The 26677-nt window shown below is 38.1% G+C and overlaps 1 protein-coding gene across 1 annotated transcript in view; it reads left to right on the top strand.

The window, feature by feature from the left end:
• CDH2 (cadherin 2, type 1, N-cadherin (neuronal)) overlaps positions 1 to 24070 on the top strand; it is a 194971-nt gene extending 170901 nt beyond the window's left edge. The window contains exons 15-16 of the mRNA XM_004683804.2: positions 11512 to 11676; positions 22686 to 24070. Coding sequence (XP_004683861.2) covers positions 11512 to 11676; positions 22686 to 22892 — 372 coding nt within the window. The 3' untranslated portion in view covers positions 22893 to 24070. The remainder of the gene's footprint in view (positions 1 to 11511; positions 11677 to 22685) is intronic.
• Positions 24071 to 26677: the final 2607 nt, after the last annotated feature.

Here is a 26677-nt window from a genome sequence, read left to right as displayed (position 1 = left end):
AGAAAATTTCAGGCCATGAGAGTTCGGGCAAAGGAGGAGCGATCTGATCCACTCCATACATCGTTCAGGGGCCCAGAATGCCAGTGTCTCCCCCTTCTTCCTAATATGGATTCCAGAGTCCACCTGGCCACACACATAAAAGCAATCACTATATGACAGAAAAGCAAGGAGGTGATGCATAGGAAAATTTAAGTCTTGGTCCTCTCATCTGGTTAGGTACGTGAGTTTAGAGAAATTTTCTGAGGTTCTATGAGATTAATTTTTACCCTATTCAAGGCTTGTTGCCAAATCACATTCATGATTCTGACCATCCATTATGCCAGAAGGAAGAGGGTCATGGACACAGAAGAGACACAGGAAGTAGCACTTAAAAATAAGACACTGCACATTAAGTTCACATAAAGCCAGAGTGGGTAGCATCCTGTTACCTGGTCCCCTTAAATACTGAAGTCTTCTTGATCAGGACCCATACTCACTCAGGTAAGGAATTGCTTATCATTTCAGGTTAAAGGGAATCAGGATAGAAGCTCTTTTCACTGGCCCAGGTTTCTAAGTCTCCAAAACAAAAACAAGTAGAGTTACTTGATATCAGTTTCAACTTTTATACACATACACAAAAACACACATATTTTTTATATGTGTGTGTGTATATATACACACACACACATGTGTATATATATATATATATATATATATAATGAAATTGATTTCTTGTTACTTATGAAAATTGGTTTCACTATTTTAATCCATGAGATCCTCAGAATCTCCATTACATGAAAAACATGTTGAACAAAGTTCAGATTAAGAGTCTATAGTTATGAGACACAGGATTTGACTTTTAGAAATGGGTGCTTTGAAGGCTAATGACTCAGTTTCTCTTCTCACCCCTCCACTTTGCATTTTAATCTGCACTGGGATTGAACAGCCTGTCCTCAGATGCTATCCTCTTCTACGGCTTCATACATGGTTTTCAACTCCCCAGCTGTTTAGGCACTAAGACTCTTCTCAGGATGCCTTCTCTTAGGTTCACAGGCACAATCAAGTGTTCTATTCTTCCATTGCAGCCTGTGCCTGCCTCTGATTTGAGATTTTGTGTCCATCCCAGAGTACAGGGTCTTGTCATCCTCATTTTTTATTCCTGTATGTAGGCCAGTTGGTACCTGTAGACACTCATAAAACATTTGTGCACTGGACCTTCTCCTTGAGTCTCTTAGTTTTGCAAGTCAGTACACAAGGTTAATTGAACAAGTACACCCTGCCAACTTCACTTTCTTTCTTTGATATCTCTAATGTCTGCTGGAAACGTTGATAGCATTACCAAAGACTTGCATTTGTTATATGCTTGTTCTGTGTTAAGCACTGGGCTACTGTCAGCTTACATGTCTCATAATTTTCCCTAAAATCCTGTGAAGTAAATACTACTGTTAGTCTAATTTTCAAACCTTGGTTCATGTGATTTGAGAAGCCAAACTCTACAACGTGCTAGAGGTCATGCTAGGTCCTTCTTTCCTTCCTCTCTTCTTTCCTCCTTCCCTCCCTCCCTTTATTCCGTACTCTTCTTCCTCTTTCTCTCTGTCTGTCTTTGTTTCGTTACTCTTTAACAGGCAGGTGTTTCTGAGATACTGGGTAGACCCAACAAGGCTAGGCGCTTAACTGGGCTTATTAGATAACCAGTTGCTGGCAATCTGACTTTAGGATAGGTAAAGGATAGGCTCATTTAGTTGGGTAAAGACAAGGCTCGACTTTACAAAGTGAAGCACATTTTAACATTAAAGTTAGAATCTTGGAGAAGCAATGTGAACAGCCAAGTTATTAAAAAAAAAAAAATTAAGTCCCACTATACAATCTGGGCAATGAGAATGAAAATCTAAGCTGTCGGCCTAAGCAAAAGGAAGGGGTAGAAGTTCAAGAAAGCCTCTTGTACCAGCCACTTCTGTGAGTCAGGTGATATCTCAGGAACCAGCTGCCATGAACACAAGGAACCCGACCCTCTGACTCCAGTAGAGAACGAAGCTGAATAATTGAACTATAGTGTATTTGAATCTTTGATGTAATTGTTTCATGTTATCATTCTGCTGTTTAAGCAAACTAACAGATGGCTGAATCTGGACATAACTGTGGAGACCACTTTTAACATATTTATTGGTAGTTAAAGCACACTCTGTTAATTATATTCCCACATTAGTCCTCCATTTATTCTCACCTGCAAACACTAGTATATGTTAGTTATTGAAAGAGTGATACTGATTTCACAGGAGGAAAATTGCACCAGGGGCTGCATTAGTATATTGTCATTCCTTTTTAAACATGCTGTTCTCAAAAACTTAGGCCCAGGTGATCTGTCAGTAGTCTTGGAAAAATGGAGATCTGACACCATTCATTTCTCATTTGTTACTGAGCATTAACTGTTGTTAATGGGCTTATGATTTACACATAGCTTTATGTGTGCTATTCCTGTAATTTCTTGTGCACAAACACTATTTTATGTCATTTATTTAATAGTCTTCCTGACTAATCATAAGCTGTTTGTTTGTTTGTTTTTTAAGATTTATTTATTTATACATGCAGAACTTGGGTACAGACCAGAGGTGCAAGAGGTGAGAGAATTCATCAGAGACAGAATGCAGCAAAACAGGCAGATCAACTGAAATACACTGCTGAGAGGAGCAGTGGGTGGGTCAGGATAGGTCTGCCACACCATGTGGATCTCCCTGGCTGAAGATCAAACTATAGTGGCTGCAGATAGCTTCAGAGAGCTGTGTTTTAACAGGCTAATCAAAAGTTTACAACATTTTGGCCCTCCCTGGTGGCACTGCGGGTTAAAGCACTGCACTAAGAAGCTAAAGCCACTTCCGCATGAGTTCGATCCCCGCCTGCCCCGGGGTGACCATGTGGTGCGGCAGACCTCTCCTAACCCTCCCGCTGCTCCCCTCAGCAGTGTACTTTGTGGATCTGCCTGTACTGCTCCCCACTCTATCTCTGGTGAATCCTCTCACCCTCCATATCTCTGGCTTGTACTTCAGTTCTGTATGAATGAATAAAAAAAAATCTTAAAAAAAAAAGTTTGCAACATTGTAGAGAATGGTAAGTTCACATTAGCACTGCCAAAGTTTTTCTAGCTAAATAGGTCCACCAACAACCTGTTTTTTTATAAATTAATTGCAGCACAGTCATGGGCCATGCCCAGTGTGTATCACTAATGCCTAGCTTATATTTTTCAGTAGAAATGGAATTGAGATATTGTGATAGACTGACCGAAAAAACTAAAATATTGATTATTTAGTCCTTACAGGAAGTTTGTTGACTTATGGTACAAACTTACGCCATTAATGACAAACTCATTAACTGTTTTCCTCAGAAGTTGAATATGCTAAAGGTTAGAACAGAAAATTTGTGTAATCTGCCCAAAGTCACCCTGTACCATATGGGAGAGCCAAGATTTGAATCAATAGGCTCTGATTTCAGAATCTTATCTTTCTAAAGCACATGCCAGTACTTTCTTTGCTATATTGAGTTTATTTGTAGAATCTATCTCTTTAGGAAATGCCAAAATGATATGATATAAACTAATCGAGCATTTGAAAACTGTCACCATATTACTGACCAAATGTTGCCATTTCTTTATACCTATTTTTAGGTTTCCTCCAAAATAGAATGATAGGTCATGCTAAGATAGAATGACTTTGCTCTGTGGAGTGGTAACATTTTTATTTTTTGTAGGAAGAAATTAGAGCTTGGAGTGACAATATGGAACTGAAGATGCAAATGGATAACTTCCCTTTATCTCCCTAGAGGCAATGGAGGGGTTAAGAAATACACTCATCTCTTTAGATCTGTATTTCATGAAAAGAATAGGAGATGACAAACAGTAGGATAAAAATTAAATTTCAGATTTCAGGAGAAAAATCATCTTTCTTAAAGCTTTGTTACTCTGCAAGATCATAAAGGAGCTATACAGCCTCATTTCTCCCCAAACACCTCTTTCAAAGCTACTGATACCCTTAAGGCCTATATTTTTGTATAAAATTATATAGTATTAAGTTTTCATTATTTTGAAATGTGTCCTTTAAAAAGATACTAGAGTAAAAACTCTATGAGGTCAGTAACTGAGTCTGTGTGATCCAGGAGACTCTTCAGAAAGTATTTGTTGAATCATATTTAGTTGAACTGTATTTCCTGCACTTTTCCCCCAAAAGATTGTGCCTCATTTTATGATGGAAATTAAGTTGTGATACAGTTTCAGTCATTTTAGTTCCTGAAGTAGAACCATGTTTTTGTACCAAAGAATGAACCTTCAGCTCATTCATAATTCTGAATTTTTAAAAAGTCTTATAGGATAGAATGAGGTATAAACCCTGGGAGCATATATAACGACTCTCTTCTCTCTTGATGGGGACTCTGCTCCCTGCCCTGTGGGAAGGAAAAACTGCCTAGGCAGAGAGATTAAAATGCATATTATGAATGCACAGAATAGAGGTTCTTCATCTGTCCCCAAGTTATTTTATCTATGCATTAGGTTTATGATTCAAACCAGAAAAGGTTCCAGAAAGTTCTTTGTTTAGAAGGACTTTAGTAATCCATAGAAACTCCCTGATTTCCACATCATTTTGCCTGTGTAGATAGTTACCATCATAACTACATTTCTCTGGGGAAAAAGAAATCAGGTACTAATGCAATTTGCATAAAGCTTGCCAAGGGTATTTGACTTACTTGTCAGCAGTTGTATGGTAATATGTTGGCACCTTATCACTATTTCATTCAATTATTTTAATGCCAGGAGCTAGAGAGTATAAGATAAGAACCTTCTTCTCTTCTACCTTCCATTACATTGTGCACCTGTCTGAAGAATTTCTTGCCTGTGCCACAGTCAGCTTTTTTAAAGATAACTATTTTCCCTTTCAGAATTTTGTCCATTTACTTTCATGTTAGTTTTTATTTTTTATTATTTATCTCAGTCACTTTATCTTGAAACAATAAAAAGTGTTTGCTTTATATGAGAATTTCCAAGCTACTTGCCTAAACTACTATAAAGGAAAATTTTCCACTGGTCTCAGCCCTTGCCTAGCAGATAGCAAAACCAACTGATGTTTTCCATCACTGGTTCTAACCCGGGGGCTTTGATAAAGGTCTGTGAGATTGGGGTGCACTCTCCCTCCCCTCGTGCCTTGACACACCTCAGTGAAGACTCCTTCCAAATGGTCCATGAAGCTTGTTTTCTCCCGCCCTGCGCAGACCACACTAGGTCCAAGGCCCCCAACAGTGGCGCCACCTGCAAAGTCTCCTTTCAGCTCTTCAGTCCTCACATTTCCTCCCTCAGCAAACTAGCACATTTCTTCCCTGGCCTATGGCAACAGGACCCAGCGTTTTTGTTTTCATATTTCACTTGCTCTGCTGGTCTCTCTATTTTATTCTTCCACTGTGCTTAACTGAGCAGTGACCTAGAGCACACTATTAACCCCTCTTGAGCTGTGGTAACCTATGGAATGGAACAACAGCACCCACTTGGAAGGATCTTTGCTTAGAGTATATGAGAAAGCAGCTAATATAATTCCTGACAGGTGATGGGCAGCAGGAAAAGCTTGATTTCCTTTTTTCGCACTCTCGGAGCTGAAAATGGCATCTGGCACTCAGTAAGCACTCCCTAAGTACTTGTGAAATAGTAAATGGATGTTTTCATCACTCTCCAAAACAGGCTTATTTTGTACCATTTTATAGACTCTACCAGCAACTGAAACTTTCTGAAATTTTGGCCTGGAATTCCAGAATTTCAATGTATAATGATGCAGCATTATTTTATTTAAACATAACCAAATGCCTAAAGGTAGATCCATGGTACAGTTTTCTGAAGCAGTTGTAAATCATTGCAAGTCAGTACAACGTAGCAAAAAAAAAAGAACCAAAGTTTTAGCTGACAGACATACTAACTGTCCCAGAATTGTATCACCCTTAAGACATTTTAAATTATGGAGGGGGAAAAAAATGTGCTTTCTGTTACTTGCAATTTTTAATGTTCTAATACCCCAACCCCATGCTTACTTTAACAGTCATTGTTAAAGAATGCAGTTCCCAAACAAATAATACTCACTCCAAGCATTAGGATTCAAATAAGATCTCCATTGGCATTCTGAAAATTAAATTTATTTGGGACTTAGTATTGTAAAGAGAATTTTTACATCTACTTTTTCAGTATTTTAAAGACTAAACACAGGTACATCTAGTCTGAGTGTACTTTGCAATAAAGAAAGTGACAGGTTTTTTTGATTTCCCAGTGCATGTAAAAATTATATTTATGCTATAAGTGTGGAATAGAATTATATCTCAAAAGCAATGCATATACTTTAAAAATACTTCATTGTTGAAAAATGCGATCATCTTGAGTCTGCAGTGAGTCAAAATCTTTTTGGGTCTTCTAGAAAAACTGAAACAAGCTCTTCTTGATTATTTTTAATTGAGCTAAGATTGATATTTAACATTAATTTCAGGTATACACCATTATGATTACATATTTGTGCACACTGAGAAATGATCTCCATGTTTAAGTCTAGCTAATACTGGTCACTTACTATAGTTATAAAAATAACTCTTCTAGGAGATAGGAAAGCTATCTTGGATTGTTTCTTTTTTAAAAAAAAAAGATTTTTTTATTTATACATCCAAGAACTGGGGCACTGGCCAGAGGCATGGGGGGTGGGGGTGAGAGGATTCACTTTAGACAGAGTGGGGAGCAGAACAGGCAGATCTATGAAATATATGTCTGAAGGGAGCAGCTGGCAGGTCAGGAGAGGTCTGCTGCACCATGTGGGTCACCTCCCTGGCTAGAGATCGAACTCATGCTGCAGTGGCTGTGATAACTTCATATGCTGCATTTTAACCCTTTGCCCCACCAGGGAGGCCCACATTGTTTCTTTATAAACTCGGAAGTAAAGCCATGAACCCAATGACCTTGAGGAACTTTTCTGTCTTTGTAATTCTCTTTATAATTCTCATCCTACATGTTGTAATTTGTGTGCTTAAATAAAGTATTATGGGATTATAAAGATGTATAATTTAGGAAGTTCACATAGAGTGACCTTTTATCAAAAGGCTTAAAATGGGACCCTTTGGTCAGGAGCTCTGACGTGGATGGGTGTGGACAAAAAAGCCTGTCCCTGGACCTGAGGCCACCTACCACACCGCCACTCTTCCTGCCACCAGCAGATTTTCACATCCCGTATTTGCAGTAGACAGAGAGAAAACATCACTGAGAAATTTGTCATCTATTTTAACACATTTTCTAGCTTCCTGTAAATAAGTGGGGTTCTGCCTTTTTTTTAGATACCAGCATAGCTACAAAAAACAACACATTGCCATCAATATGGTGAACTCATCACTTCTGTGAGCCTCAATGATGGGGCAAGGTTCTTTTCCACACTTCCCACTATGAATTACTGCTGTGGAGTGGAGTGTGGTGTGAGGCACTTACCTTGAATTGGTTGCTCTTTTCAACACCAGGCATAAATACCACTGCTGAGAAATCATTCAGTGCATTTTTTAATGACCATGTTCAGTGGGGCTGACATTTTGATGGTGGAAGGGAATGAGCAGGACCAAAAATATTCTAAGACTAGTCCTGCTTTCTGATTCTTAAGATAGTAGGCAAAGGCTATGACTCTGTGCATATACCCGTAAGTGAAGCATGGAGATGCCATTCTCATCCAGCTGCCCTCCATTTTTTTTAAAATTTATTTATGCATACAAGAACTGGGGTTCAGGTCAGAAGTACGGAAGGTGAGAGTGGGGAGCAGAACAGGAAGATCTACTGAAATACACTGCTGAGGGAGCAGTGGGTGGCTCAGGAGAGGTCTGCGGTGCCATGTGGGTCAGCTCTCTAGCCTGGGTTCGAACTCGGGATGCAGTGCCTGGGGGCAGTGTCGTAGTGTTGCACTTTACCCCACTGCAACACTAGCTAGGAAGGGCCTGTCATCAGCTTTAATAGACTGTTACAACAGTCTGCTTTGCCAGATTTTCCTGCTTTCTGGTGGAATACACCAATGTCTAAATGTTGCGCAACTTTCTAGAAAAATTTTTGAACACGGTTGGCCAGTCAAAAGCATTCGTATTTGTAACCTATAGATATAGGTTTATCCTGAATCAGAAATCCAGGTGGACGAGGTCTTTCTAAGTCATAAATAGTATGAGAAAAGTGCAAGCCTCTTTTGTCTCTAATTATGACAAGAAGTACCTACCTATCATATACTATCAAGAACTATGTCAGGCACTCTCTGTAGCGCAGCGGGTTAAAACACAGCACTAAGAAGCTAAAGCCACTTCAGCATGAGTTTGATCCCCGCCTGCCCCGGAGGTGATCCGCATGGCACGGCAGACCTCTCCTGACCCGCCCGCTGCTCCCCTCAGCAGTGTACTTCGTTATTCGGCCTGTTCTGCTCCCCACTCTGTCTATGGTGAATCCTCTCACTGCCCCTGCACTTCTGGCCTGTACCCCAGTTTTGTATGCATAAATAAATAAATCTTAAAAAAAAAAGAACTATGTTACCATATTTAAACAGTCCTTAAAATAAGATCTAATTTCTTAGTTTTAGATGAATCAATCTACCAATAAGCCACTTTACCCCCTCAGTGTAAAAATAAATTTTAACTGCCGTCAGTATACTTATACTCTGTTTTCCTACTTTCACAAAAGATTCAAGAATTGGGGCCTCCCTGGTGGATCAGGGGATAAAAGACGCAGCACTTTCAAGCTACCTCTAGCCACTACAACATGAGTTTGATACCCCACCAGGGAGCTGACCCACATGGTGCAGTGGGCCTCTCCTGTGTCGCCTGCTGCTTCCCTCTGCGCTCTGTCTCCAGTGAATCCTTGCACCCCTCTGCACTTCTGTCCATACCCCAGAACTTGTATGCATAAATAAATCAATCTTTAAAAATTTCAGTAATTGCTAGAAGGCACACTTACTCTGGTTTATCCCACTCTATAATGGTAGGTAGTTATGGAAAAAGACGCTTCTTAGTGTGTCAGCATTCAAAATTCACCAAGTAAGTCCCTTTTTATTGTGTATAACATTTCAAAGGATTTCACATCTGTCATCATTGCCTCAGATAGTTTATAAATAACTGATAAATTTTAATCAATTTACAATGGAGCACAGTTGTGCAAAATCAAGATGTTTTCGCTCAGCTGTTTGCATGGATGCTCTGAGGTACTCTGTCCTGACTGGAGAAAATGGCATCTCCTACCCTTTACTCATGTGCTTGATTCCCTAGTCCTTGCATTGCTCAAGGCACAAAGCTAATGCCAGCCTTCCAAACCTGAACATCCTGTGCTTTGTGTTATACCTGGTTTATGGGCACCTTCTAGGCACTCGTAAGAGGAGGAGCTTTCTCGATGTTTTCCCTGGTTAGATTAGCTGAATCTCTCTGCAAGAGTTATTTAGGGGAGAGTAGTCAGGATGCCAGTGAGCACAGAGTTAATTTTTCAATGTTTTCAAGTCAGACACACTCAGTGTCAGTGTCCATCTGAGTCACATCCATGTGACCAAGAGCAAGTTACTCAATCGCACTGCATCTTTTTCTCAAACATGATGATAATAAAATATTTTTCATGGGTTTATGAGACAGAATTAGAGAGAAGATAGGTACCAAGAGCCTGGTAGAGTGTCTAGCTTGTAGTCGGTATGAATGTCAGTGATCTCTCTACCCTTTTCCTCCTTTGTTATTTTGGTCATTCCTCACATTCCTGCCCTGTCCACACTCATCTGCCTAGTTTGTTCTCCAAAACCCAACCTTATATCTGAGATTTGATTCACTCTTCATTATGCAAAGAGCCATGTGTTGGAGTGCTGTGCCTTTGGAGTCAGAGTGTTTGCCTTTTGTCTCTGTGTTTTAATAGATCTGGGACCATGGACCAGTTATTTGGGTTCTGTGAGACACAATTTCCTCAACTTTTGTGTAAGAATATTCAAATGCAGCATTACAGTGTTGTTCAGAAGATCAAATTGGAAAACCTATAGAACATTTAGAGTTCTGCCAGAACATGTAAATATTCAAGTGTTGAGTAAATCAAAGCCACTGTATTTACTACCAGTGGTTTTAAATGTACCTTATAAAGAGAGATGAATCCTGAGCTAAAAGCAGTACTCAAAAATTCTATACTTTCTCTAAATGTTAACAACTTTGAACTGGAGAATTTTGGTTAAGTTGGGGATGTGATATTTTACATCACTAGAATTTAGAGGTTTGAACTACAAAGTATTTGCCCAAACCTACAATTTTGATGCATTTCCACATTATAGTCAGTTTCTTTATACATTCCTGTCCAGCTGGCTGATGTTAAAGCTGAAAATAGTTCTGAGACCCGCCCTCTATCCAGAGCTTTCTCTGTTCTATCTCTCTGAAAGTAGACAGGCTGTTTTCCAGACATTTCCACAGGGCTGCAATGAAAGGGAATCCACCCTCCCTGGCTTAACACTGCTGGGCCAGAATTTGGTAAAACATTTTCTATAAGGACCAGTTAGTAAGGTTTTGTGGTCAACAGAGTCTTTGTAGCATTTTCTTCTGCTTTGTTGTTATTATGTTAAATAACCCTGTAAAAATGTAAAGGTTATTCCAGAAAAATAGTCCATAGGCAAGACTGGGTCCATAGGCCTTAGTTTGCTGACTGAACCATTGAAAGTAGGGAGGGATGAAGAGTGGAGTTGAAACCTGAAGGAACTAAGATTTTCCTTTAAGGAAACAGAAAATGCACTGGGTCTGAAACACATGTGCCTGGGACCATTCAGAAGAAGAAGAAGACCCTCAAAATGACCAGAACAGAAAGTTGCATATATCTTTAGACAAACAGTAAGTTTGTGAAGAATCTGCAAGACAAAGGGGTTAAAGTTGGAGTAGTGAATGGGGGGGAATTAGGTAGGAATACAAGGCTTAATTACCTTGTACAGATTTTTTTGACCCCCACATTCCCCATCTTTGGTGATAAGAATGTCTTCCTGCCTGCTAGTGCAGGGAGACAATCTTACAATTGTGTTTTCAGTAGTTTTGGGGGAAAAGGGAAAGTGGGGGTGGAGTGGGGTAGAGGTCAAGGTGACCTCGTACCATTTTTAAAATTTTTTCATCTTAAGATATTGTATATGATAAGTTCACAAATTTGTGGGTAGTGCGTCCTGAACCCCATCTGTACAAAGTTAGTCCTTTTGCTTTTACAACCCAACTCTATTTTCTAGTTGGTGTTTTAGTCATTTTATAGTGGGGCCTCATCTCACTGCTGTTTTCCATTGGAAACTGATGAGGAACATAGTAAAGCAGATGGAGCACAGACTGTAGAAATGAAAAACACAGAAGAAATCACTGTGTGAAAGAAATATTTAATCATAACATGTAAAACTCATAGTGGCAACTTTTCCATTATGTTAAATTTCACTCATTTCTATGCATTCTGGGTATGTGTTGAAAAACAAAGGTTGTAGTTTTCCATCTTTTTGCCCATCTACCCTGAGTTTTTTATTTTGTCTCTCATAGGACTATGACTTGAGCCAGCTTCAGCAGCCTGATACCGTGGAGCCTGATGCCATCAAGCCTGTGGGAATCCGACGGCTGGACGAGAGACCCATCCATGCTGAGCCACAGTATCCGGTCAGATCGGCAGCTCCACACCCTGGCGACATCGGGGACTTCATTAATGAGGTACAGTGAGCCTTCATTTTCTTCAGAAATGCTTTCATTGCATGTGAGTGGGTAGCCCACTGTAGGTCACAAAATGATTGGGATATGCTCTGTAACTCATTGAAAAACACTTTTTTTTAAGTTTATCTTTTTTTGTTTCTCAAGAGAATTTATTTGCTTCTAATTATTTAATTACTTTTTTTTTCATTTCATTGGCTTTATTGAAGTATAGATCACATACACGATAAAATTTCATGATTTTAAGTGCAAATTCACTGAGTTCTGATAAATGTTTACAGTCTGGTTTGTCACTCAAGATATAGAATGTTTCTTTATATATATTTTTAAAAATTTTTATGTATTTTTTACATCATTCTTCATTTTGTACATTTTTTCATCTCTGTTGTAATCCCCATGGGCTTCCCTCCACCACTTCACCCTTGTGCCATCTCCATAGGACATTTATCTTTCTTTTTCTTTTTTTTAAGATTCATTTATTTATTCATACAGAACTGGGGTGCAGGCCAGAAGTGCAGAGACAGAGTGGGGAGCAGAACAGGCAAACTGACGAAGTAAACTGCTGAGGGGAGCAGCAACTGGGCGAGACAGGAGAGGTGTGCTGCCCCATGTGGTCACCTCTAGAGTGGGGATCAAACTCTCACTGAAGTGGCTGAGACTAGCTTGCAGTTTAGCCAGCTGTACCACAGGGGAGGGCCCCAGGATGTTTATCTTTTCTATGGAAACAACTGTGACTTCATTAACAGACAACAGATTTAATCTTTTGATCAGCCAAAGAGATGTGTCAGCTAATAGTCTGCCTTTGGAGTTGACAGTCATATATATTATCAGTATTAGTTACATTATCTCCAGCAAAAATTTTCCCTTAGATTATAAATAATAAATAGACAAATACTATTACAATGTGTTTTAATTGCATTTATTAGCACTGATAAATCAAATCTTAGTTTACTTTCATTTTCTTCATACTGTACCCTTTGAGTCCTATAAATGGTGACAATTCAGTGCCAACCCAAGGACTAGAGAGCTCTGCCAGAAGAGATTAGTAGGAAGAGCAGCTAAATTAAATATTATGTAAGTGATTTAAATACTTGTCTAGTCGAGGAGTTTTAAGAGCTTCCATAAGAAGCAGCTAATTCTCTGTTGAATATAACAGATGTGATTTTCACTGTCAAAATTATTATGGCATCCTTTTATTACATTACTGACCAAGAGTTTTGCTACGTTTTATACTCAAGTTTTGAAGTGAAATGATTTATGCTGCTTCTTTAGTTCATGGCTCTAGTTTTACTGTAATTCTCTTTTTTGAATTTTTATTATAAAAGAATATAGTACATATTGATAGAATGTGAATGTATGGCAAAAGTCCCGATCTCTGGCCATATCTTCCTGCTCAGTATCTTCAAGATCAGAATCAGTCTTAGTGTATTAAAAAGCAAAATATATCTGTCCCGTATGGCCAGTAGTCATCTGCTGATAAGACTCTTATTTCCTTGGCTTCTTCAAATAGTCATGTATTATGTACACATACTCGGTCTATTGTCGGTTTTAGATGTACTTTTAGTTTTGCAGAAATAGTTTTAGAACAAAGTTAGAATATTTATCTTTTACTATTGTTCATTATGGTCTATTCCTAAAGTATGGGCTGCATTATGAACATATGTATTCACTTCTGTTAAGTAGATAATAGATTAATTTGTAGTAGAAATGATTTAAAAGCAAATTGAAGATAAAAGCAACAGAGTACCAGTTTTAGAGTGTTCTTTATCTACAAAAATGTTTCTGATTTCCCCGCTTCTCATATATAGACCCAGTTAACAATTAAGGAAATTTGCAGGATTGTACTTTTTTTTTTTTCTTTTTAAGATTTATTTATTTGTTCAAACAGAACTGGGGTACAGGCCAGAGGCTCAGGGGCGGCGAGAGGCTTCACCAGAGACAGAGTGGGGAGCAGAACAGGCAAATCTACGAAGTACACTGCTGAGGGGAGCAGCGGGTGGGTCGGGAGAGGTCTGCCACGCCATGTGGTCACCTCCGGGGCAGGTGGGAATTGAACTCATGCGAAAGTGGCTTTAGCTTCTCAGTGCTGTGCTTTAACCCACTGCGCCACTAGGGAGGGTCGAATTGTACTTTTTTTTTTTTTTTAAGATCTATTTTTTATACACATAGGAACAGGGATACAGGCCAGAGATGTAGGGAGTGAGAAGAGTCACCAGAGACAGGTGGGGTGCAGAACAGGTGGATTGACTGAAATAAACTGCTGAAGGGACAATGGGCAAGTCAGGAGAGGTCTGCTGTGCCATGTGGGTCACCTCCCTGGCCTGGGATGGAATACATGCTGCAGTGGCTGCGGATTGCTTCACAGTACTGAACTTTAAACCATTGCACCATCAGGGAGGGCCCTCGTGCTTGTATTCTAATTTAGTGTCCGTCATCATGAGAAATCCATTGGTTTTTACTGTGGTTGTTGGATTTCAAGATAATAATGCATTTTTTTGCATAGAGACATAGGCTCTTCTTCAGAGCATGAATTCTAGCTTCACTGTAATTACACAAGTACTTAATGTTTTTGCCTGTGCCAGAAATGTCCATAATCTTTGGGGATTCCACCCCATTGAGCCACATCCCTTCCTGTTCCCCAACATCACACTTTTGACTTTTACACAACCTCAGCAAAGCCTTTACGTCCTTGGCCATCAATGAAATAGCCATGCAACCTTTAGATTCAATTAAAATTTTCTGTCAAACCTCCTTCCCTACCTTTACATTCTAGGATGAGGGACTATTCACTATTTGTCTCTATGTAATCTAAGCATTTACTACTTTGTCAAAGTAATTTATTGCTATTTTAAAGAATCCAAGTACTGTGGCAGGTGTGTCAGGCATGAAGCGATAGGCACTGCCTGGTTTGTCATTGACTGGGATTCACTGGGTCCCAGTCTGCAGCCTTTAACTCTGTAGTGCTGATTGCATAAAGAGAACTAGTCCCTGGGTTGTCCTCAGTGTACTTTTTGAGTTTATATGTGTATGTGTCTGTGTGCTCATTTAGTAAAATAGATGATAGGTAGATAATTACTATTTTTTTTTTTCAGTGGAAAGAAACACTATCTATTTACTAAGTTTCATTTGCCCAACTTTTCTAAAGCCAGAGTAGGAGGTGTTGGGTAGAAATTTCCACTTGGAATTTCCTTTCCTTAAAACAGAACCAAAGGACACAGCCTAAAACCTGGCTCAAGACCACCTGAGTAGATGTGAATTTTTGTATGAAAAGCTTTTTTCTAAACAACTGACCTGCAAATTAACTTCTACATACCATCAGTTCATAATCTGAGGATTGTCTGCATTTATTAAAAATCAGGCATGTGAAATCACCTTGAGCTTGGTTGAAGAAGATTTCAGCAAATAATTGCTAAATGTCTGCTGTGTGTGTACTTACTGTACCAGTAGTGCATAGTGAAGGAGATAAATCAGACACAGATTATATTAGGGTTTGCTCCCTACTTTGCTGCCTGTACATTCTTTATATCAAGCAACTTCTAGTTCTGCTTTCCACTTGGTTTTCCAGCTGCATCTGTGGCTGGTCCCTCATCTGCTTTTTCCATGGACAAAGACCTCTACTTGTCATCTGCAATCTTAGTTTCTAATTTCTGGTTGTTGCCTGTTCCTATGCTGTTCTTTCTCTGGCATGTGCTTTCCCTTTCTTCTAGCCTTAATTCTCTTACTAAGTCTTGATTAGTACAGACAGTGTCAGACACAAGGAGTATACATACAGATGTGTTCTTAAAACAGTTGAAGGCACATAGAAAGAACTTAAGAACATTTTATGGGTACATTTAAAATGCAAACAAATGTATTTATCTCCAGGTCTTATTTGACTTAGCATAGTACTGTTCCAGGGTAGCCCAGAGTGGACTGCGCCCCCTGTCTGTGGGGCCTCACCCGCGCGCTCACAATTCCATTATACTGCAGGTACACACAAAAGGGTCAATAACGCACAATGCAATCACGCCCTATTTATCCCCCAAATGTCCCAGAATTCATTCCTGCTAGCTCCGCCCTTGGGTCCTTGCAGTTGTCTCCCTGGTACTGCTGGGAGTTGTAGTTTCCAATCCCTGGAAGTAGGGGGTAGGGTCCAGAAAGCTGGAGTAGGGGGTGGAGTCCATAGGACTCTCCAGAGTTCCTTTAGGACATCCTTCTCCGTAACAGTACCAAGTGTTCCAAATGAAGAATAATATAGTGATTATAATTGCAATGTTTTTATAGATGTAAGAAATAGGTATGCTCATAAGAACATTTTCTATTTTATATAAGTAATGATGCCATGAATCTCAAAAATGATAATTTATTTGCAATCTGAAAGAATAATATAATCACAAACTTTTAATTTCAACTACAAATTTCATTCTCTTTGGAGATTTTTAAATATGACCTTCAGAGGGTGAAAAGTTGAAACAAATTAATCTCAGCCCAACAGTAGATATTAGCATACCCCCAATAACTTTACTAATCCCATGTATTTCTTTATCTCAGAAATGTAAAAACCAAGGGCATACTTCTGTTAAAAGACAGACTTCTTTTAAAGACACACTTTGGATTAATATCATTTAAAAACTTTGGAAGGTACTTCAAGAATAATTTGCTTAAAACTACTACAGCTTAACACTTTTGCCCTCTTACTCCTACTAATTAAATTTAGTTTGCCTTTAAAATATTTCTATCCATTCTTAACAGGCTTTTTTGTGTTCATTGCCAACTGTCTCACCTCACAGTCAAATCATGGTCCTTGGACTTAACCTTTTGGATTTGCAGTTGTCTTATTTATAAAATGAGGATAATATTAGAACTTTCTAGGGAGCTCTAAAGAGGATAATTCATATAAAATGCTTAGTATAATTCCCATCATACAGTAAAAATTTCTAAATTATGTCAGGATCATACTACTCTTTAATATGAGCCTTTCAGGAGTGAAAATTTCTGCTGTCTTTAATTGCAAATATGGGAAGTTATCTCCTTCCCCCCAAAATTGTTTTAACTAAAATGTAGTCCCTAGAAAGGAACACATTAGTCTTGGCCTAAGTCACCAGATTTCACTATAATTATAAGTGTGTTACACTTTTATGCCCATGTATAGTTTAAAGCTAGATCCAACTTCCTCTGAAAAGAGTAGGTACAAATTTGAAAAAAATTAGCCCAGAACAGCAGTGCAGTATTAACTTCTGGAATCCTTCCGGGTATCAGGCATGTGTTGGACTTCAGGATATGAACTAAATCTGAGCAGACCCTGCATGAAAAGATCACAATATAGTGTGACCAAAGCACAGAATAAAGGGCAAGGGGACCAGAGACACCACAGGAATTATTCCTATTAACTGGTTGGGGGGTGGGAGAAATCAAAATAGCAAGTGTTTTTTGTTTTTTTTTTTTAATTGGCTTTTTTTTTTTAAGCATTTATTTTCACATCATTTTGTGCCTTTTTCCATCTAAATTATAATCCCTGTGGACTTCCCATCACCAAATCACCCATGTGCCATCAACATAGTCCCATGCACTCACCCCACCCCCCAAAACAGGCTCTTTTAAAGGATGGGTGATGGATGGGTAAGTGGATAGGTGGATGTATATTAACCAGTTTTTGAGAGGGACATTTATAAAGAAGAGAATCCATATTTCAGCTAAGCAGAAAATGAATATGCAAAGAGCACAAAGAGACACAAGAATATGACATTTTTAGGCTTTAGGAAGTTGGGGTGAATAATTCATTTGCAGGTCATGGAGTTGATAACAGCTAAAACAGACAGGGTGGCAAACAGTCTGGGTTCACTGAATGGTCTTCTAAAGAACTTTGATTTTACCATGTAACTTACCCAAACAGCAGTCATTTATGTAACCTTTCGTAACTTTTTCCATGTCTGTACACCTCTTACAATTTAAACTTTTAATCAATTTTAACTCAATTCTTTAAAAGAATGGCTAATTAAAATAAATAAAATGTACTCTTTGAAATGCCCTCACCAATTAAAAATTTAAAATCATCTTGCTCACCCCCAAGGAAATGCCTCCCTTGTTAGGGAAACACTTCTACAAGCTATAGAGAGCAATCAAAAGGTTATAGATGAAGGAATCTCATCAAATAATGTCTGACAGAGAAACCAATTGTAGTGTGTAGGAAAGAATCAAAGAGTAGTTACTGGGGACTGAAGAGGCTTTCACTGAGGACCTAAAGGAAGGCAGAGTGGCATTGAGACCACAGAAGATAGAATATTAGGAGCAAGAGAACTGTCTCAAGCTCTCATATGTTCCCTCGATGAAAGAATGTGGGTTTTTATAGTCCCTCTAAAAGCTTCTCTCCACCCCTAAAGCATCGGGTCAGAAGGCTATAAATACAAGCACAGCAAGAATTCATCCTCAGAGGCACAGCCTTTCATTTAACAGAGGCACCTCAACTAGAGCAAAAAGTCTAGATATATCCATTTCAAGATCTGTTCCTCCAGAAAAGATAACATACACATACTCTTGTGGATTTAGTCAAACTAGGTGAAAAGAAATAAACATATGAAATTGATTTGTACCATGTGGCAATAGTTCATGTATATCTAGTGCAAACAACAGCCTTCAGGGCAGATAGGCAGGTAACGTGGATCACTTTTGTGCATTCACTATGGTGTGTGCCTGTCACTGTCAGCTCCTTAGAATTCAACTATGATCTTTTTAGAATTACCAAAATAGTACTGAGGATTAATATAATGCCTGATCCAGAAGAGCCACATCTTATTCCCAGATAAAAATTAGTGCGATCCAAGTGGAAGGGACTTAAAGCACTTAACATTCAGCCTAGAAAGATGGCTTGCCTAAGAATTCTTGAAAAGTTCAGTGCGTTTTGCCCTTTTGCAATTATCAAAACCTGAGACAGTGTGCAGTACTCTGGCATAGCTCGATGCTTCCTGGTAGGTTTCATGACCTAACCTCTTTATTTTTAAAGATTTTATTTTATTTATTTTTGTGTAGAAGAACTTGGGTGCAGGGGGTGAGAGGGTCTCTAGAGACAGGTGAGGAACAGAACAGGTGGGTCTACTAAAATACACTGCTGAGGGGAACAGCAGCAAGAAAGGAGAGGTCTACCCTGCCATGTGGGTCAGTTCTCTGGCTGGTGATGTAACTCAGGCTTTTTTGAAATCCCCTAACCTCTTTTTAAAAGAAGATAAAACAGATTCAGAAACTACCCGGATGATCAAAAAGCTAAACAGAGCTAAAAATAAATAAATAAATAAAATGAGTATTTTGGAGTCTCTATAGTGAGTATGGAAATAGATTATCACCAGTGTTACATATATTTTTACAGAATAGAGTTGTCTTAAATTGCTATGAAGAGTCTCAGACCCTTTAATACCATGGATGACCAGTCAACTTCCAATGTTTATTCCTAAGTCAGAGTAAACACGGGCCATCGCTTTCCTCTGCACTAAATTCAGACATACCTGAGTCCCTGTCATTGACTCTGGCTAATTTTAGGTTTAGCCTTTCATATTAGTTGGGTGCTAACACCATAAGGATCGGACAAGGCTCTACATATATTGCAACTTGGCACGTGAATTGTCGCTCCTCTCTGTATAACACAGCAGTTTTCTTTAGTAAAATCTTAATAATATGAGATCTAATCTTTTTGTCAGGAAATCCTTGAGGTTTCTTAAATTTTCCTTTATCTGGTCTTGATCTTGTGTGAACTCAAAATTGTACTGACACGAAGGAATCACCTAGCACTTAGTAAGAAGTTGCTGGATTTTGTAGGGGAAAGGAGAAAGGCACAAATGCTGACATAAGAACATGAAATTGCCCTCCCTAGTGGCGCAACAAGTTAAAGCACAGCACTATGAAGCTATCTGCAGCCACTGCAGTATGAGTTTGATTCTCGACCAGGGAGGTGACCCACATGGCACAGCAGACCTCTCGTGACCTGCCCACTACTCTCTCAGCTGTGTATGTCAGAACATCTGCCTATCTGTTTCCCACGCTGTACCTGGTGAATCAACCCCACACCTCTGGCCTATACCCCAGTTCTTATATGCATAAATAAATAGATCTTTAAAAAGAAAAAGAACATAAAACTCCATGAGAGCAGGCCTTGGTTCTAGCTTATTGATGGTTGGGTCTCCCACTGAGCAGAACTCATTGTAATATACTTGAGCAATGTTTATGTAGAGTTAAATAAAACAAGATGATTAAAGGTACATTCTTTGACTTTCACTAGCTAACCCTGTAATTTCAAAGTAAGAATTCCAAAATAGTATTGGCTTTCAATAGCAATGGTTTCCTTCCTTCTCACATAACATGTCAGCCATATGCAGGCAGTGCTAAGATCTTGATCCACACATCTTCTGTACTTCAAAGTCCAGGCAGAAGGAAAGCTCCCATCTGGGGAAGGCCGTTCTCCTGGCAGAGAGCAAAAGGAGAAGAAACTGGTGGAAACACTTTAGACAGAACCCTTGAGAATCTGGTCTACATTTCTGTTCACATATCGTTGGCCAAGGCCAGTCCTCTTGCCAAACTGGCAGTGGGCTGGGGAAGTAAACTGTGGCTCCAAAGAGGCACTTGTGGTAGTGTGGGTGTGTGATCCACCTACAGGCCAGGGTTAGTGAATCACTGAAGACAGTAACACAATCTCCCACAGAGAGGAACTATGAATTTTGAGAAGTTGTGGTTTATAGTTCCGGCTTAGTAGAATTGACTTGTAGCTTTTTCTATAAATACAGTCTAGAAAATACTATCTAAAAGTATTTGTGCTTTATATGTTGAAGTAGTTTTCTGAACACTTCTTTATATAACTTCACACAAGCATTTCTAGGTTATAAATAGCATAACCTAATGTGAGGAAAAGTGATTAAATGCTTATCATATCCTTGGCAAGGAAGACTTGAAGATAGAAAAATTAGTAGTGTGTACTTTTCTCTCCTGTTTTAACTAAAGTCAATCAAGGCATTTTGTTTCTTATAAAATCTTGTAACTTCACATATTTTTTCAATTCAATATAGGACATTTTCTCCAAATTTTAACTTTTTTTTTTTTTTTTTTTAATGCTGATAGTCTCTGAGCTCTAATAGTACCAGCCAGGGTTGGATCTCTTTAGTCCAGTGGTCTCCATAATACCATTACTGTTACCATAACTGCAGTTAAAGAAATGAAGCTTATATAATTTAGTTGAGTTCCCATAACTACTACTTTGTAGAGCTGTGGTGTCAACCCCCACTTGGTGTGAACTCATTAACCATTCACCATAACAATTCTTCGTTAATTTTCCCTCTTCTCCTCAACACGTTTGGGAAAAAAAAAAAAAACATTGATAAATACATACTCATAAAAAACACATATGCACTAATAAAATACACATGGGTTGAAAGAGTTAATCTAAAGTGGGATAGTTGATGATGTCTCAGTTAAGAGAAACCACCATAACCTCACCAACATTTGAAAACCATAGTTTTGAAAAAGATCGATGGGAAACTAATGTTGAAATAGTAGAATGGAACTGGGAAAAATACAGAAAACAGCAGAACATCTTTTTGTGAGTTTAAGCTTATTGATAACAGTTCTTTTTAGTAGAGCCATATATGTGTGTACACACACACACACACACATACATACACACATATAATGTTATGTTAACAGGATTTTCCCCAATGTTTACATGTATAGATATTGGCTCATGTCTTGTCAAGGGCCCATGGGTGCTGAAAGTCACCCTATTCTTAAGAAAACATTATCTTTTCACAGTATGTCATTGATTTTCACATTTTATGTGTTGCTAAGTACATGAAAGATTTGATGGGTAACTTTACTTTTACTAAAAGTACATTTATGGGTCCTCTCTGTTGGAGCAGTGGGTTAAAGCATAGCACTAAGAAGCTCTCACAGCCACTGCAGCATGAGTTCAATCCCCAGCCAGGGAGGTGACCCATATGGTGCAACAGACCTCTACTGTCCCATATGGTGCAACAGACCTCTCCTGCTCCCCTCAGCAGTGTATTTCAGTAGATATGCCTGTTCTTTTCCCCACTCTGTCTCTGGTGAATCCCCTCACGACCCCTGCACCTCTGTCCTGTATTCCAGTTCTGTATGCATAATAGTTAAATCTTTTTAAAAAGAAGTACATTTGACCTATCTTCATTCTTTGATACTCTTCCACATTTAGGTCAAATATAATGCTATTACTTCTTTAAAAAACAAAACAAAACTACTTTGCAAGACAAGTCTGGATTTCCTTTTGAGCATCCTGATGATATTTTTCCTAGATGTCATAGTTTTACTACTTTTTCATTCATTTCATACTATTGTCATGCCAGTTAAATAAATGCCAGCTTGCGTGAGCAAGAGTCATCTGGCTCCATATCTATATACCTTTCTTTACCTTGTGCATACTTCCTCCTCACTGTATAAGTTATCAAAATCTGTGTACTCTGATTCCAAATAGATCATGGTCCATGTATCAATTGCTTTTATAGCCTTCTGTGTGATCCTCATTCAAAGCCGGTCTCGACCGATGCCTATTAAACATGTGCACTACCAGGCTTCCTGGCAAGGAAATTGTGCCATAAAACATTTGTTGAATGAATAAGTGAATGAATTGATTTTATAGCAATCACCAGCAAATATAATTTAACTTGTATTTAAATGACATATAATGTATCTACAAGCTGTGCGTGTCCTACATATTACATAATTTAAGTTCCTCCCTTTTCAACTTCAAGCATTTTTGCCACCTGACAAGCACATTTTCCATTTACCCTTTGCCAGTGGATATTTTGGCTCACTGGACCAGACCCTTTAGGGTTCCTGTTCTGAGGAGCAACATTAATTCACCTTTGTCTAGCTTCCCAATGGGATGGGGAGCTCAATTGAGAATTCCAAATACATATTTACCAGCTAATGATCCCTGCTGATCCTGCAGAAACGCTCAGCTCTGTTTGTGGATTTACAGTGCATAACCCTCTCTGTTCTTTCTTTGTCTTCACAAACCATAGGGCCTTAAAGCTGCTGACAACGACCCCACAGCTCCTCCATACGACTCGCTCTTAGTGTTTGACTATGAAGGCAGCGGCTCTACCGCTGGGTCCTTGAGCTCCCTTAATTCCTCCAGTAGTGGTGGCGAGCAGGACTATGATTACCTGAATGACTGGGGGCCACGCTTCAAGAAACTCGCTGACATGTATGGTGGAGGTGATGACTGAACTTCAGGGTGAACTTGGTGTCGGACAAGTACAAACAATTTCAACTGATATTCCCAAAAAGCATACAGAAGCTAGGCTTTAACTTTGTAGTCTACTAGCACAGTGCTTGCTGGAGGCTTTGGCATAGGCTGCAAACCAATTTGGGCTCAGAGGGAATATCAGTGATCCAATACTGTTTGGAAAAACACTGAGCTCAGTTACACTTGAATTTTACAGTACAGAAGCACTGGGATTTTATGTGCCTTTTTGTACCTTTTTCAGATTGGAATTAGTTTTATGTTTAAGGCTTTAATGGTACTGATTTCTGAAACGATAAGTAAAAGACAAAATATTTTGTGGCGGGAGCAGTAAGTTAAACCATGATATGCTTCAACACGCTTTTGTTACATTGCATTTGCTTTTATTAAAATACAGAATTAAACAAACAAAAACTCATGGAGCAATTTTAGTATCTTGGGGGATGAGACCATGAGATTGGAAAAATGTACATTACTTCTAGTTTTAGACTTTAGATTTTTTTTTCCACTAAAATCTTAAAACTTATGCAGCTGGTTGCAAATAAAGGGAGTTTTCATATCACCAATTTGTAGCAAAATTGAATTTTTTCATAAACTAGAATGTTAGACACATTTTGGTCTTAATCCATGTACACTTTTTTATTTACTGTATTTTTTCCACTTCACTGTAAAAATGGTATGTGTACATAATGTTTTATTGGCATAGTCTATGGCGAAGTGCAGAAACTTCAGAACATGTGTATGTATTATTTGGACTATGGATTCAGGTTTTTTGCATGTTTATATCTTTCGTTATGGATAAAGTATTTACAAAACAAAGTGACATTTGATTCAATTGTTGAGCTGTAGTTAGAATACTCAATTTTTAATTTTTTAATTTTTTTTTATTTTTTATTTTCGTTTTTTGTTTGGGGAGGGAAAAAAGTTCTTAGCACAAATGTTTTACATAATTTGTACCAAAAAAAAAAAAATGAAAGAAAGGGGTGGCCTGACACTGGTGGCACTACTAAGTGTGTGTTTTTAAAAAAAAAAAGTGGAAAAAAAAAGCTTTTAAACTGGAGAGACTTCTGACAACAGCTTTGCCTCTGTATTGTGTACCAGAATATAAATGATACACCTATGACCCCAGCGTTCTGAATAAAATGCTAATTTTGGATCTGGTGACTGGTTTGAACTTTTTCTTTTCTACTTGAGCTATTTTAAATGTTTCGAGTCATCCCAAGTACTGGAGTTCCGTTGAGAACAACAGTACAGAATTATGTATTTGCTCTTGCCTTAGTCTTCATTGAAACTCTTAACATGGCAGCTGTGTCCAGTGAGCAACAGAGAGAGTCACTGTGGATCTTCTCATCATCATAGAAGGAAAACATCAAGTGACAGGAATTCGCTGTGACAATGATGGTATACAAATCACATCCTTAACTTCAGAATTTAGTGATGCTTCTCTTATCAGTTCCTTTCTGTTTAGACCTGACTAAAAAGCAGGTCTTTCCCAGGAGAGCACCAGCCTAACAGAAACCTCAGTAAAGAATTATAGGATTGACCCTGAAAATTGCAGGGGGCATTGAGAATCTCAAGCAATTTGCTGAAGCCATTGTTTCATGTTCTTAGTGAGGTACACTTTGGTTTGACCGATGTCCATTCATTGACCATTTCTTTACGTCTTTATTGAGGTATAATTGCCAAATAGAATTGTATATACTTAAGGCATACAACTTGATGTTCCATATACATTATGAAATGATTTCCACAATCAAATTAATGAACACATCTATTGCCCTCATCATTACCCTTTGAGTGTGTGTGTGTGTGTGTGTGTGTGTGTGTGTGTGTGTGGAAGGACACTTAAGACCTACTCCTTTAGCAACTAATTTCAAGTCTGCAAAACAGTATTAACCATTCTAGACATAGAGGATTGAAAAAGGAAAGGATCTTATTAAATTTTGTAAAGTTGTTTATGTATCTTGTGGCTCATAGTGAATTTTAGCAGACTAGGAGGGATTTTCACTGTATTTATTTGCTTCATAATTATCATATATATTTTCTCATACTGTACAATTTGAAAAACACCTATACAATATACTCCTCTAATTAACTCCATGTACTATTGCTTACCATAAAGGTTCTTTTATATTAGACAGCAAAATTTACGTTTCCATTGATTCACTCTGTAAACCACACTTTTTGTTACTCTTCTAATCATTAAATGCCAGAGCTTGCCTCTGGGAATTTCCATAATGAAACTTTCTAAATTTGCTAATTGGAATAGTCTTTTCTGAAATGTATTCTTAGACTGTGACTCTGTGCTGCTGAACTTCCAAATGAAAACAGAACATTTAAATTCAAAACTAAACTATCTTTCAAAATTTACATCATTTAGATAGTCTTAATTATTTTCTTATAGTTGATATACAGTCCCAGACTACATATGATATATATACACACACACACACAAAACTTTAAGCATGTTATATATACACAATCAATAAGTGTAAATGTTCATAGTTTTCAAATCTTCCCCTTTTGCAGAAGCAATATACAACTATATTTCCTTTGTGAAAATACTTCAAAAACATATTCCAACACACAGAAACCATGGAAGTTTCCTTCCCTGCTAAAGGAGGAACTTCTGTTAGCAGTTTGAGCTATGTATTTCTGTTTTCTCCCAAACACATGTTTACACATACCCATAAAGATTTCTTTACATGGAAGTGGAATTGTACTTTGTTTTGTTTTTTGTTTTTTGTTTTTTTTTTTGTACTTTGCCTTTTTCACTAAGTATATCTTGGATTTTTTCCCAGATATTAGTATATATGTACATCAACCTTATCTTAAATAATTATTTCAGATCATCTAATTATTTACTGTTTCTAATATTTTCAGTACAAAAATTAATGCTGCTGTGAAAGAGTTTCTCCACGATGCTTGGAGTTGAAATTGCTGGTTTAAGGAATGGGGGGGGAAGCTAATTAAATATAGCTAAAATTATAATGTCTTAATATTACTTCAAAGTGCCTTTAGCTAAAAGAACATGAAAATTGCTAAAAGCCAGCAACTTCCTCCTTTGGCAAAAGGATTTTATGCAGCCTGAAATAGTAACCACAAAATGTAAGAAAATCTAGCCAGAGCTTTATTCTTTTTTTCTTTGTAAGTAAGCTTTGCGTCAGACCACAGTACTAGTTTCAAATGCCCTGTAATATACTCTGGTTTCTCCTCAGATCAAATAAATCTTTCACCTTTTTCCAGCACTAGGTAAAATGACTGCAACCATATGATGTCATAAAGCTTGGAAAGCTACATTTATGAGTGTGGCTTATGGACTCCATCCAGAAACATGTTGTCCTTGGTTCCTAGTGATTTGGCTCTCTCTTGCAATATTGCCAATGAAAATCATGAATGCAGAATGCTAGATCTACTCCATGAAATGCGTTGTTTTCCATAATAAAAGTTACACATTTAAAAATTTATTGGACATGTCCAAATCACCCTGAAGACTACAAGTTGACTACCAACGTTGTATACAAACATCTGTATGTTTTCATCCTCAGCCATCTCGGACACAAGTTCAAGTTTTGCCAATGTGATAAGCAGCAATATGACTTTCCTAATTCATAATGAGACAATTTGGTGACTGTTCCTTATATTTACTAGCCATTCGTGTTTCTTAAAATTGTCTATGTGCATTTCTTTGAAATATTTGACACTTTTAATTAGTAAGTACTCATACATTATTTTCTTGGTCTTTGGCTAATCGTGTAAATTTGTTCA

The sequence above is a fragment of the Condylura cristata genome, unplaced genomic scaffold, assembly GCF_000260355.1.
Source record: "Condylura cristata isolate star-nosed mole 26May11 unplaced genomic scaffold, ConCri1.0 scaffold00016, whole genome shotgun sequence".
NCBI lineage: Eukaryota > Metazoa > Chordata > Mammalia > Eulipotyphla > Talpidae > Condylura > Condylura cristata.
The sequence above is the reverse complement of the archived record's forward strand: the minus strand, read 5'-3'. Positions and strand labels throughout refer to the sequence as shown.